General features: G+C 47.2%; 1 protein-coding gene across 1 annotated transcript in view; it reads right to left on the minus strand.

Moving 5' to 3' along the window:
- Window positions 1–171: 171 nt before the first annotated feature.
- The window catches only part of sgpp2 (sphingosine-1-phosphate phosphatase 2), a 14472-nt gene continuing 651 nt past the window's right edge, over window positions 172–13992 (minus strand). The window contains exons 2-5 of the mRNA XM_029446751.1: window positions 13141–13302; window positions 5155–5334; window positions 2720–2809; window positions 172–1461 (exon numbers count right to left, since the gene is read on the minus strand). Of these exons, the coding sequence (XP_029302611.1) occupies window positions 916–1461; window positions 2720–2809; window positions 5155–5334; window positions 13141–13302 (978 nt within the window). The 3' untranslated portion in view covers window positions 172–915. The remainder of the gene's footprint in view (window positions 1462–2719; window positions 2810–5154; window positions 5335–13140; window positions 13303–13992) is intronic.

Raw genomic sequence — 13992 nt, forward strand, 5'->3', positions numbered from 1 at the left:
TTCTTCTTTAGAGGAGCGACAGAGTCGAGTGTTATTCGCAGTGAGGCTGCAGCGCTATCAACAAGATATCAACAAAACACTCTTGCTCTTCCAAAGAGAAGTGTGTGTGTGTGTGAGAGGGAAAGCAGGAGACAGTTTAGGTTTTTATGTTTAATGTATTAATGTATAGATAGTTCTGTAAATAACTGCAGTGGAACACTTGTGCATGTTTTATTTCACCCCCAATGTCACTGACAGTTTGTGCATGAATGAAACATCTGTCCAGCGCTGCAGCATTGAGGAGCAGAACGTCCTTACCTGCAGCTGCAGGTTGCTTGACCTTTGCCAGATGTTGTGACGGCAGCGTAGTGTGAACAACATCGAGTGAGTGTGAAGAGAAGGACATTTTATTTAGAGATTTCTTGGGGCTTCTTTGCCTCCCGTACTTTCTATCACTCGTCTACATGTTGATGCTTCTCTGTCCGTTCAGAGGGAGGTTGAGCCGGGAGACGCCCGTATGAAAGCGAGCTGCCAGATAACGAGCCGTCTTGTAAATTCAGTCTGACAGGCGCTCCGGCATCCCTTCAAACTGTCCTGTAGCGAAGGGAGGTTAACTATTTCAGTCCTGCACTGCTGCTTAACATGCAGTAACCAGGCCAGTATGGTGCAGCAGATGGCTTGTTCTAACCCGCCAAGTGAGATGACTTGAGGGGGGGAGAGACGGGTGCCACTGAAATGAATTGCAAAGTTTCAGTTCAACTGGTTTCTGCAGGTTCTTCCTGACTGCTGTGAGCATGTCTGGATGATGTCGGGGAACTCGACTACACAATTCAAATAATGATCAAACTCTGAAAAAGCCTTTAATGTGCAGCTCAGACTGAATCACAAGCATCTCATACACACTGAAGTAGACCTGGGGGAGTCAGAGTGTTGGTGTTACAGCAGCCCCAGGAGAATAAACACTCGATTGACTAATATTGAATTGACGAGCCCGACAGCCGTGTACGTGACGAACTTATACGGCACTTCAATCTCCCTCCTCCTTCTGGCACTCTCGTCATTCCTCCCCACCCTGTACCATGAATACAGCACCTTCAGGCTCAGCGTCTTCACCACCTGACGTGTTCCCAATAGTGCCACGACTCCCACAAAGAAGCGTGCGGAGCCTCGTGCCAGAGCGTCGGCGGTCAGTGTGGGTAAGGGTACGGGCAGCACCCCCAGGGGCTCAAACGTCTGCCCCAGCTGCTCGTTCACCCAGTATCCCACAGAGCAGCCGGCCCCCGCGCCCAGGATGGTGGTGGTGTCCCCCCGCGTGGTGCTGTAGTGCTCCAGCTCGGGGTACGTGTAGCTGAGGAAGAGGAGCAGGGTCAACGCCGCCACGGGGGAGACGCGGCTGGTGAGCTGGAAACGGTCGATGGTTTCCCAATATGGGTACGTGAGGAACAAGATGAGCGCTGAGATTAAAACGCCGCAGATCACATCCTGAAACAGAACAAAAACTTTATTTTAATACTTTTACTTTCCATTTCCTGCAACTTTATATTTCTTCTTCACATCTCAGAGGCAAATATTAACGTTTTACTCTTTAATAACACAAAGTATAATCAATAAATGATTTATCATGTATTATTATAGGTTGAGATAAAACTTTATTGATCTCTTGGTGAGATTCACAAGCTACCTATAGTATATAAAGTATTATACAAACACATTAATGCAACAATACAATATATATTATTATATATAATAATATTATAATTATATATATAATATATATATTATTATATATATAATATATATTATTATATATAATAATATATAATAATATATATTATTATATATAATATATAATATTATTATATATATTATATATTATTATATATATATTATATATTATTATATATAATATATATTATTATATATAATAATATATAATATTATATATTATTATATATTATTATATATAATATTATATATTATTATACATTATTATATATATTCTGAAATCAGCAGAATTAGTACTTTTTGTAGTTTATACACTTTTGTACCTTTTGACTTGAGTTAAGTTTTGAATGCAGGACTTACACTGTGGTATTACTACTTTTACTTCAGTAAATACACGTTTTACTTCCCTGCCAAGAGTTAAATGTGTTATTTAGTCTTCACAGCTGCAGGTTGGTGGATTGTGTTACTTTCGGAGATCCATGCTAACTGTTTCCCCCCCGTTTCCAGTCTTTGTGCTAAGCTAAGCTAACCGGCTGCTGGCTTTAACCTCATGTTTAGCCGACAGATGTGGCGCGGCCGCCGAGTAATAGTTAGAAGTTGTGGTGCAACATTAGTGAAGGACAAGCGGAGTTTTAATTTAATTAACACCTGAAAGTGCCATTTCCTGCAATATAGAGCCTTTTAATCCTGATCGATGAAGTCGCTCTTTCACTGTAAAGCTCATTTCACGAAATATAAAAACATTGTTTTCATTGTGTTCTGCACTTTCAGCAGTGAGTGACAGATAACATATTGTGTATAATGCATACATGTCAAGATTCTGAATATAAGGCGACAAAGAGTCGGCTGAATGAAGAGTGTTGGATCAAAGCCTCAGACAGACAGTTTAACCAGACACACTTATGAATTATGAATCCTGCCCTGAATGTTTTATGCTGTGTGTGTGTGTGTGTCTGTGTGTGTGTGTGTGTGTGTGTGTGTGTGTGTGTGTGTGTGCACGGAGGAACTCGCTCACCAAAACTGAGTGCATGCCGGTGTAGAGGCGGCTCAGACACACCAGAGACGACAGCGTCAGTGCGATCAGCAGACCCACCTCGAACTGGAACTGTGACACAAAAACACACACACACACACTTTTATATGTGAATTCCTCACACACACAATGACAAACACTACTGCCTGATTAGGGTGATACAAGACGGAGTAGAAAGTTCTACGTCACATGTCTAACATTCCTCAGTGAAAACAAGAATATTTGTCATTTTGTACTTTTTCCTGTTTGTGATCAAATCGCTGGTCGACCCTCTTAAAGGAGACGTGCAACTCCTTCCTGACACTCGTCCATTCTGCCGTGTTGACGTACTGCCCGCCATCAAGCCACCGCTCCTTTATTCCTCTACTGTCTCCCCCCTCCCTCCTTTACCTACGGCGGCAGGTTTTGTTCCCCCGTCCATTTCAATAAGAGAGGCCTTGTGTATTCATTCACCTCCTCCTCCTCCTCCTCCTCCTCCTCGCTGCCTTTTTTCCTGTGTCCTTTCCTGTCTCTTGCAGCTGGAAGCCTATTCACTGGCAGTTCATGAAGAGAGGGTTTTTTTTCTTCTTCCTCAATGGCCACAAAGGATGGCGGGGACAGGAGGGGGTCACTCTGTGATTGACTGTCGTGACCTCTGACCTGCCCCGAGGCCTCGTGGCTATTCAGTAGACCTTCTGCAACAGCCCGCTACTCATCTACAGCAATACATGCTCTTTTCTTTTTAGGGGCGTCCTTCAGGCCACAGTTAAGTGCTGTACTGTACATGAGGGAGGGGGGGGGGGGGGTTCTCTGACCTTGAGAACGGCACTGCAAGAAAAGCTGAAACCCACAAATCAGTCTGTCGAGGCTGCAAACTACTGGCTGAAGGATTCTTCATTAAAAGTGCTTGATTACGACGTGCTGTGATGGAGCCACTGACTGTTTTATTGACTTGGCAGCGAAGTGGGAGAGATGAAGATGAGAGGAGAGGAGGAGGAGGAGGAGGAGACGTGGACTGACAGTCATTGACTCAGGCGAGTCCATCAGGAGACCAAACAGCAGCTCGACGGGTGTGGCTGATGGTGACTGATGGTGACTGCTGGCCCCGCCCCCCCTGCCCATTGTCCAACAGCTCAGTCAGGACTCTGTGATGGACAGTGGAGACACTCCCTTCATCCCACTCAGCTGTGAGCCATCCACAGGCCCCCACTGCCTCACACCAGCCTACAGTCGCTTTGGTTTGAGTGAAGCGGCTCATTTGGATCTAATGTAACACTAACTGGTGATGAAGTGCAAAGGCCATTAAATAGCACCGCTAACGAGAATTACAGTTCAACACTTAGCCTCTGCTCCCCAGCTCTAATGGGGTGTGAGTACATCATGTTTCATAGATTCAGTAATAATATCACAATTGCCAATCAAGAAACGATGTACAGTAATTGTTATTGCCACACGGACGGTTCCAGCAAGACGCCGCCGTCGTCATCTGTTCTGGCGATTGTCAGAAAACACGCTGAAGAAGGGAACGTGCGTGTGACAATATTAAAACTTAAATTCAGATTCATCAGGATGACGGTTCTCATGAAACTTGGTGGAAGGCTGCAGCATGGAGGAGTGAAGAACTCATTACATTCTGGAGCAGTCACAGCTAACAGCTAACAGCTCACTGGCTCTCCTCCTGCCGCCATTAGAAGACACGAGATGAATGCTAACATGCTAACAGCTAACAGCTCACTGGCTCTCCTCCTGCCGCCATTAGAAGACACGAGATGCTAACATGCTAACAGCTAACAGCTCACTGGCTCTCCTCCTGCCGCCATTAGAAGACACGAGATGAATGCTAACATGCTAACAGCTAACAGCTCACTGGCTCTCCTCCTGCCGCCATTAGAAGACACAGAGATGCTAACATGCTAACAGCTAACAGCTCACTGGCTCTCCTCCTGCCACCATTAGGAGACTCAAGATGAATGCTAACATGCTAACAGCTCACTGGCTCTCCTCCTGCCGCCATTAGAAGACACAAGATGAATGCTAACATGCTAACAGCTAACAGCTCACTGGCTCTCCTCCTGCCGCCATTAGAAGACATTTTGGCCATCGCCATCTTGTTTTTTTGCAACCAGAAGTGACACGAGAGGGTGGAGATAAGTACAACTGAAGCAAAATGTTAATGTCTGAAAACACAAACTGTGAAAGAGTTAAAGTTGTGAGACGAAAACACCGTGGTAACGACCTGTCAATCACAGGAAGCCCCGCCCTAAAGAGACGCTGCTTTATCCTTTATTTAAATGTTTCTAAAAGTCTTTCTAAAGTTACTAAATGAAGTTACTAAAGTTACTAAATGAACATCATGATGAAGAAGACTTGAAACTACAGACTGAGACTCATCAGGAAAATGTTACTGAGGTAATAAATCAGGAGAGTAGGATGCTCACCTGAATCCTGGACGGAGCGCTGAGTAAAACCGTGAAGGAGATGGCGGTGGCGGCCATGGCGTGGGTGGAGGGCAGCCCGTATTCGGCATCGACGCGCGTCTCCAGCTTGACCACATGTGTGGAGAGAGGGCGAGGCAGCTTCAGCACATCTTTCATCACCTGGCCGACGTACATCACCACCTGTGGGAGGAGCGGGGGGCCACAAAAAATCAAGGATCATTTATTGTTCGGGGGTTTGTTATATATATATTATATATATATATATATTATATATATAATATATATATATATATATATATATATATATTATATATATATATATATATATATATATATATTATATATTTATATAATATACATATATATATATATTATATATATAATATATATATATATGTATATTATATAAATATATAATATACATATATATTATATAAGATATATATATATATATATATATATATATATATATATAATATAATATATATGTATATTATATATATATATTATATAATATATATATATATATATATTATATATTGTGCAGCACAATTGTTATCAGATTTCACAATAATTTAAAATAGTATTCTTTGAAGTAAATAAATGGTGCATCATGGTTTGTTTCTGTTGCAACATTAAACTTATTTAAAAGAATACAGAGAATTTAAATAGTATTAATATAATACAGATGTATCATCTGGAACTCCTCAGCATTGCAAATAAAAAGCAGAAATGACGAAGAAGAGTAGAACCAGAAGTAAGAGATGGAGGAAGATGATGATAACGAGTAGAGGAAGATAAATCCTGATCAGGCTGAGCTCTAAAACTAAGCACACAGTCTTATAAATAAGTAATCTCCATTTCCCCTCAACACAAAAAGAAAAGGCGGCGTGGAGACCCGCTCTGTGGAAAGTGCTGCAGCCGCACAGAAACTCAATCTATTGTAAGAAGCTGAGAGTTGAAGGAGGCTGGGAGGCTGACACAGCGTCTTCAGCAGGGGTCAGACAAGGTGTGTGTGTGTGTGTGTGTGTGTGTGCAGTGGTGGTGTATAGATATTGGTGTGTGTGTGTGTGTGTGTGTGTGTGCAGCCTATTCTCTTTCACAAGCTCCCAGCGGCCCTCGGAGGGGCAGCCTGCTCCAGCTCCGGGTTTATTTAAAGCTCTGCCTTGTATATTTAATGGCTGTCTTAGCGAGGAGCAGGGAGAGCGAGCAGGACACTAATGTGTGTGTTTAAGGGAGAGAATGAGAGGTTGTTATTACCCTGTCTACTGACACTGCAATCAGGAAATTGTTACCATGGCAAAGTGAGATATAAAAAGTGTCAGCTGACCCGCGGTCGCTGCAGCAACTTGTAAGAAGATGAAACGCTCTCATTCCCAAACCAGGGGAATCAAAACGCTGCCGACGTCTCCTCCGAGCGCAGAGATCGGACGAGCCCATTCAGGCACAAGAGCATTAATGAGTTTATGTCTTTGTGCATATTCTCACGTACAAACTGGAGTCAGAAGCAAACTATTGTCTCAAACATCCCGTAAGGAAATGGTTTTAAACTCTCTTGCTTCCTCAGACGAGTCAGAAGAAGAGATCTCGTTGCTCAAGGGGACCTGCTGGCTAAATAAAGGAGGAGCAGAGAGACGGGAAGAGCTAGTCTGGCTCTCTGATCGCACAGATAAAACGTATGAATGCATCTGAACAAGTTCACACTGCAGCCACGATTGTGTATTAATAACATGATATATATATATTTCCTTATTTTAATACTTTAATAATTATTTAATAGTGTCCACATACTGTGCGTGCAAAGACAGAGAGAACGCTAAAAGAGCATAAAGAAGGGAAATAATTCGATTAACCCTTCCATACATTTATTATTCCAATATTTACATCTACCTGCACACGTGCACACGTGCACACGTGCACCCGGGCAGAACCATCGGCCCCATGCGGAGTACAATAAACAGAGGACAGACCATGGCGAACCCATTTAGCACGTCTGACCCGTCCATTCACCCCGACGCACAACGAGCCATACTGTGTGCTCATCATCCGCACAATGAATGCGTGAGTGCGTGCACGATATGATGCCCTCGCCGCGCCGCCTGCACACCATCAACACAAACATTATATTCAGCTGCCTCACGAGCCTGGCTCTCATTCTGCCTTTGTACAAGTCACATCAAAAGGACTGACCCAGGGAGTCTGGGCACATTAAGGGAAGAGTTAAAGACAGGGCCACACACACACACACACACACACATACACACACACACACAGATCCTCATGTTGACAGATCAAAGTCCAAAGCCGCACCGTCCTCGATCAATACACTTATTCACCAGAAAGCATACTCAAACAAGAGTGTGCGTGTGTGTGTGTGTGTGTGTGTGTGTGTGTGTGTGTGTGTGTGTGTGTGTGTGTGTGTGTGTGTGTGTGTGTGTGTGTATGTGGTTTCTGGACCATATGTTTGTGATGCAGATCAGATCAGCAGCACATTTAGCTTTTGAAAGATGTTAGTTGTTAACAGTAAGGTGCAACTTCACTGACTAGAACTCTACACATTTGTGTTCCTGTTTTATTTTGTAGAGTTCACTCCCCTGGTGTCATGTCTTGTGTTTACTTCTGTCTTTGTGTGGTTTCCCGCCATCGTCAGCGTCTGCCCCGCCCCTGATTGTTTCCACCTGTTCCCACTCACCTCTTGTATAAAGTGTCTCCCTCGTCGTGTGCCAGGTCGTCTGGTCCTTGTGAGATCATGTGCAGTGGTCCATGACGTGTGCTGTGCAGAGGAATGTGTATATCCTCCTTGTGAGAGTTTTGAGTTGTTATTTTGTTGTTCTTTGGAAGTAAAGTTTAGTTTATTCCACTCTTTACCCTCGTGTCTGTGTCCGAGTCGTAACAGAAACGTATTTATTCCCAGAGGTTGGTCCAGGTTTTTGTTTTGCCTTCACGTCCACATTAAAGAGATAAAATATGTGAAGTTTCTGCATTAAAATGCCTAAAAAGAAGTGATTTGAACGGCTTTATTTCTCCCAGCTTTACTCACTGGTTTGTTTTAGACGAGGAGACATCTGCAGATAGTTCGACTCAACATCCAGAACAAAGAACAAAGAAATAATCCTAATCGGGAAAAGATGACTGCAAAGACAAACTCCCATGATTCACTGGGCCGGGTTTTATTACTTTAATTGAGAGCCCACTAGTGGCATAAAATAAAGACATATTGTACGTTTTTAACCCCATCCATCCATCCATCCATCCATCGTCTACCGCTTATCCGGGATCGGGTCGCGGGGGCAGCAGCTCCAGTAAGGAACCCCAATCTTCCCTTCTCCGGGCCACATCCTCCAGTTCCGACTGGGGGATCCTGAGGCGTTCCCAGTGAGGAGATATAATCTCTCCACCGAGTCCAGGGTCTTCCCCGGGGTCTCCTCCCAGCTGGACGTGCCTGGAACACCTCCCTAGGGAGGCGCCCAGGTGGCATCCTTACTAGATGCCCAAACCACCTCAACTGGCTCCTTTCAACGTAAAGGCAGCAGCAGGCTCTACTCCGAGTCTCTCACGGATGGCTGAGCTTCTCACCCTATCTCTAAGGGAGACGCCACCCGTCTGAGAAAACCCATTTCGGCCGCTTGTACCCGTGATCTCGTTCTTTCGGTCATGACCCAGCCTTCATGACCATAGGTGAGGGTAGGAACGAAGATCGACCGGTATATTGAGAGCTTTGCCTTCTGGCTCAGCTCTCTTTTCGTCACAACGGTGCGGTAAAGTGACTGTAATACCGCCCCCGCTGCTCCGATTCTCCGGCCAATCTCTCGCTCCATTGTCCCCTCACTCGCGAACAAGACCCCGAGGTACTTGAACTCCTTCACTTGGGGTAATGGCTCATTCCCTACCCGGAGTAGGCAATCCACCGGTTTCCTGCTGAGAGCCATGGCCTCAGATTTGGAGGTGCTGATCCTCATCCCAACCGCTTCACACTCGGCTGCGAACCGATCCAGTGACTGTTGAAGGTCACAGACCGATGATGCCATAAGGACCACATCATCTGCAAAGAGCAGCGATGAGATCCTCAGGTCACCGAACTGCAACCCCTCTCCTCCACAACTACGCCTCGATATCCTATCCATGAAAATCACGAACAGGATTGGGGATAAAGCGCAGCCCTGGCGGAGGCCAACATTCACGGGAAACGAGTCCGACTTACTGCCGAGTATCCGGACACAACTCTCGCTTTGAGCGTACAGGGATTGGATGGCCCTCAAAAGTGACCCCCTCACCCCATACTCCCGCAGCACCTCCCACAGTATCACCCGGGGGACCCGGTCATACGCCTTCTCCAGATCCACAAAACACATGTAGACCGGATGGGCGTACTCCCAGGCCCCCTCCAGGATCCTTGCAAGAGTAAAGAGTTGGTCTGTTGTTCCACGACCAGGACGGAATCCGCATTGTTCCTCTTCAATCAGAGGTTCGACTACCGGCCAAACCCTCCTTTCCAGTACCTTGGAGTTTACCAGGGAGGCTGAGAAGTGTGATACCCCTGTAGTTGGCACACACTCTCTGGTCCCCCTTTTTAAATAGGGGAACCACCACCCCGGTCTGCCAACCCCTAGGCACTGTCCCAGACTTCCACGCAATGTTGACGAGGCGTGTCAACCAAGACAGCCCCTCAACACCCAAAGCCTTCAGCATTTCTGGACGGATCTCATCAACCCCTGCGGCTTTGCCACTGTGGAGTTGTTTGACTACCTCAGTGACTTCCATCAGGGAAATTGACGATGATCCCCCATCAGCTTCCAGCTCTGCCTCGGATTTAGGAGTTCCTCAAAGTGCTCCTTCCAGCGGCCGATAACCTTCTCAGTTGAAGTCAGCAGGGTCCCACCCTTGCTGTACACAGCTTGGATGGTTCCTCGCTTCCCCCTCCTGAGGTGCCGGATGGTTTTCCAGAAGCACCTTGGTGCCGACCGAAAGTCCTTCTCCATAGCTTCTCCGAACTTCTCCCACACCCGCTGCTTTGCCTCTGACACGGCAGAAGCTGCTGCTCTTCTAGTCCTTCGATACCCTGCAACTGTTTCCGGAGTCCTCCCGGATAACATAACCCGGAAGGACTCCTTCTTCAGTCGGACGGCTTCCCTGACCACCGGGGTCCACCACGGTGTTCGAGGGTTACTGCCCCTTTAGGCACCTAAGACCTTGAGACCACAGCACATCACCGCAGCTTCAGCAATAGAGGTTTTGAACATCGCCTACTCAGGTTCAATGCCCCCAACCTCCACAGGGATGGCTGAAAAGCTCGGCCGGAGGTGTGAGTTAAAGATCCCCAGGACAGGGGCTTCCTCCAGACGTTCCCAGTTAACCCGCACTACCCGTTTGGGTTTACCAGGTCTGTCCAGAGTCTCCCCCCACCCCTTGATCCAACTCACCACCAGATGGTGATCAGTCGACAGCTCCGCCCCTCTCTTCACCCGAGTGTCCAAAACATGCGGCCTCAGATCAGATGATACGATTACGAAATCGATCACTGACCTTTGGCCTAGGGTGCTCTGGTACCACGTGCACTTATGAGCATCCTTATGTTCGAACATGGTGTTTGTTATGGTCATTCCATGACTAGCACAGAAGTCCAACAACAAACGACCGTTCGGGTTTAGATCAGGGAGGCCCTTCCTCCCAATCACGCCTCTCCAGGTGTCTCCATCGTTTCCCACGTGTGCGTTGAAGTCTCCCAGCAAGACTACGGAGTCCCCTACTGGAGCCCCCTGCAGGGCTCCATTCAGGGTCTCCAAGAAGGCCGAATACTCAGAACTGCGGTTTGGGGCATAGGCACTAACAACAGTCAGAGTTTCCCCCCCCCATAACCCGAAGGCGTAGGGAGGCGACCCTCTCGTCCACCGGGATAAACTCTAACGTAGCGGCGCTCAGGCGGGGGCTAGTGAGTATCCCCACCCCGGCCCGACGCCTCACACCTTGGGCAACTCCAAAGAAGAATAGAGTCCAACCCCTATCCAGGAGTACGGTTCCAGAGCCAAGACTGTGCGTGGAGGTAAGCCCCACCAGATCCAACTGGTAGCGATCCACCTCCCGCACTAGTTCCGGCTCCTTCCCCCACAGAGAGGTGACGTTCCACGTCCCCAGAGCCAGCCTCTGCTGCCCGGTTCTGGTCCGTCGAGGTCCCTGACCATCACTGCCACCCGTGTGACAGCGCACCCGACCCCAGCGGTTTTTCCCATGAGTGGTGGGCCCACAGGATGGATGGATGGGAGGCACCACGTAGCTTCTTCGGGCTGTGCCTGACAGGGCTCCGTGGCAAACCCGGCCACCAGGCGCTCGCTGTCGGGCCCTCCCTCTGGGCCTGGCTCCAGACGGGGGCCCCGGGCTTCCTCCGGGCAGGGTCTCTCCTTTCCTTTCCCTTTTTTTCTGAAGTCGTTTTTAACCCGATGAAGGAGTTTAATCCTCGAGGTAACAAGCGTTAGCGGTTAGCTCGCGGCCACTCCGTCCTGCGTCTCAATTCATTATGTTTTCTGAACAAGTCGTTGGTTTGATGCCTGAAATAAGATGGCGGTTGCTAAATGAGACTAAATGTAACGTCAAACCACCGAACACGAGTCTGTAGTTCCTTTATATCCTAACATCGGCGTTGGATAGCATTTACGTTCAATTGTGAAGATCCTCTTGTGTCATGAACAACATATCTTCTGAAATCAAATGTATAAATCCTGACGTCCTCCCTGCAGAACTCGTGTTCTGACGTTCGGCCTTCGTCAGTGACGGCTGGTCCAAGGACGCGTTGGGCTTCTGGGAAACAGGTGAGTTTCAGTCTTTAAGCGTGACCCTCCTCTGCCATTACCTACGTCACGTGTGTCCTCTATGAACAACGCTTTATACTCCAAGCAGCACAGTAGGTGCACGATTTACATAACGCTATTATTAAACCAGGCAACACGACAATGTAACACATGACCATATGTTTAAAGACAGCTATTGTGTTCTAAGTCAACCAAAGTCACCCTGTGTGTGTGTGTGTGTGTGTGTGTGTGTGTGTATGTGTGTGTGTGTGTGTGTGTGTGTTTCAGACATGGCCCTGTAATGCGTTTGCTCATGCGTACAAGTCTTAATGTGCATGGGTGCACTTCAAATGTTGGTGTGTGTGTGTGTGTGTGTGTGTGTGTGTGTGTGTGTGTGTGTGTGTGTGCGTGAGAGAGACGGAGGAGTGCACAGCCCTCCGTGAACCTTAGATAGAACTCCACCAGCACAATGGCGCGGCGCTGTTAGAAGTTACGAGCGTGGAGCGATGCGCCCCGAGGGCTGACGCACCAAATGGTCGGTGCAGAGAGAGAAAGCTCGGCGCTCTGATGAGGCCAATAAAACACTGCTGGTGGACCGGGGGGGGTGGAGAACTCAAGAGTGAAGCTGGTAATGTCTAACTAGAGGGAGGGCAACGAGTGTGTTTAGCAGGAGCATGTGTGTGTGTTGGTGTTTATGTGGAGTTCACACAGGGGCCTGGTGAAGCCAGGATGCCAGAAGAATGGTGTCTCTTCCCCTGGGGGGCCAAACGAGGGGTTCAGACTCAGGGCACCCACCCAGCGCTCGGGGCGGGGACACAAAGGGCACAAAAACACACTGCCCATCAAACAGAGCAGCAGAGAGGCTGACATCTCGTCCTGCCATCACACTGGACGTGTCTTTGGGCTCTTTAGTCGTCATGTGCTGGATTGTGTCAGAATAAACATCTAAAGGGAGATCCTGGAAGTCTTTCTCCACTAATGTGTCCTCATGTTTGGCCTCTCGACATATCAAGGGCCCCGGTCAGGCTGGACCCAGTGCCCCCCCCAGGCCTGGGGATATATGAACATGTTGGTGTCAGACACGGGTCAGGGGAAGGGGGAGAAGAGGATGAAAGGAGGTTGAAAGGTGAAGAGAGGGAGATGAAGAGAAGAGAGGTGGCATTGTGGGACACTGAAGACGTACAAACATCCATCTGTGACTCACAGTCCACATGTTGACCAGGCGTCGGCACAGGAACGGGTCCAGGCTCCAGTGTATGCAGGGCAGACAGGTGATGTAGAAGATCTCGTGCCCCAGGCCGGCCGACAGCAGGAAGAGGACGTGCAGGAGCCGGTTCCTCACCTCGTACTGAGGCCGGCTGCAGCCCTGCAGAGGATCACAGGAAGACATCCTCACTGGTGGCTCTATCTTCAGCTTCAAACACAGGATCAATCTTCCTAATACCAAAGTTATTCCTCCATTTTAAGAAATGTGAGGGGAGACGGACAGAATATCAACAGCTCTCACTCGCTCGTTAGATTTTATCTTCGAGTCAATCATCACTTATTATAGTATCATCTAAAGCGTCCTCATCAGTGTCAGAGCCATACACACCGAACTGTTGTTTTAGGTCTATGACATCCTCATTTAGGATTCCTAATTCAATTCCTGTCCTAAAACAACACAGTCCTAAACTGGATTCTAAGATGTGTCCCAGAACGTTACCAGATTAAATCTAAAAGCAAACATTGCAGCCACACCCGTCTTCTTCACTTCTCACTATTAAACCAGCATTTATCTTTATTAAACATATATTTAACATTATTACTATCGCATTGCACCTTTATAGTTTATAACTCCTGTTCGTGTATCTGTCTAACCACATCACATACTGTATTATATTTCTACTCTTAAGCCGGACAATAAAACACCCAGGAGACTTTGTATAAGGGAAGTTTCTAAGCCCAACCCGAGAGAAGCCCGAGGACACAACTGTTACAGGCGGAGTCCTGCGCGCCTTTAACACGTTCTGTCACTTTCTACATTTATATTTTTGTTCCTATTACATGTGAGTAT

Source organism: Cottoperca gobio, chromosome 13, assembly GCF_900634415.1.
Source record: "Cottoperca gobio chromosome 13, fCotGob3.1, whole genome shotgun sequence".
NCBI lineage: Eukaryota > Metazoa > Chordata > Actinopteri > Perciformes > Bovichtidae > Cottoperca > Cottoperca gobio.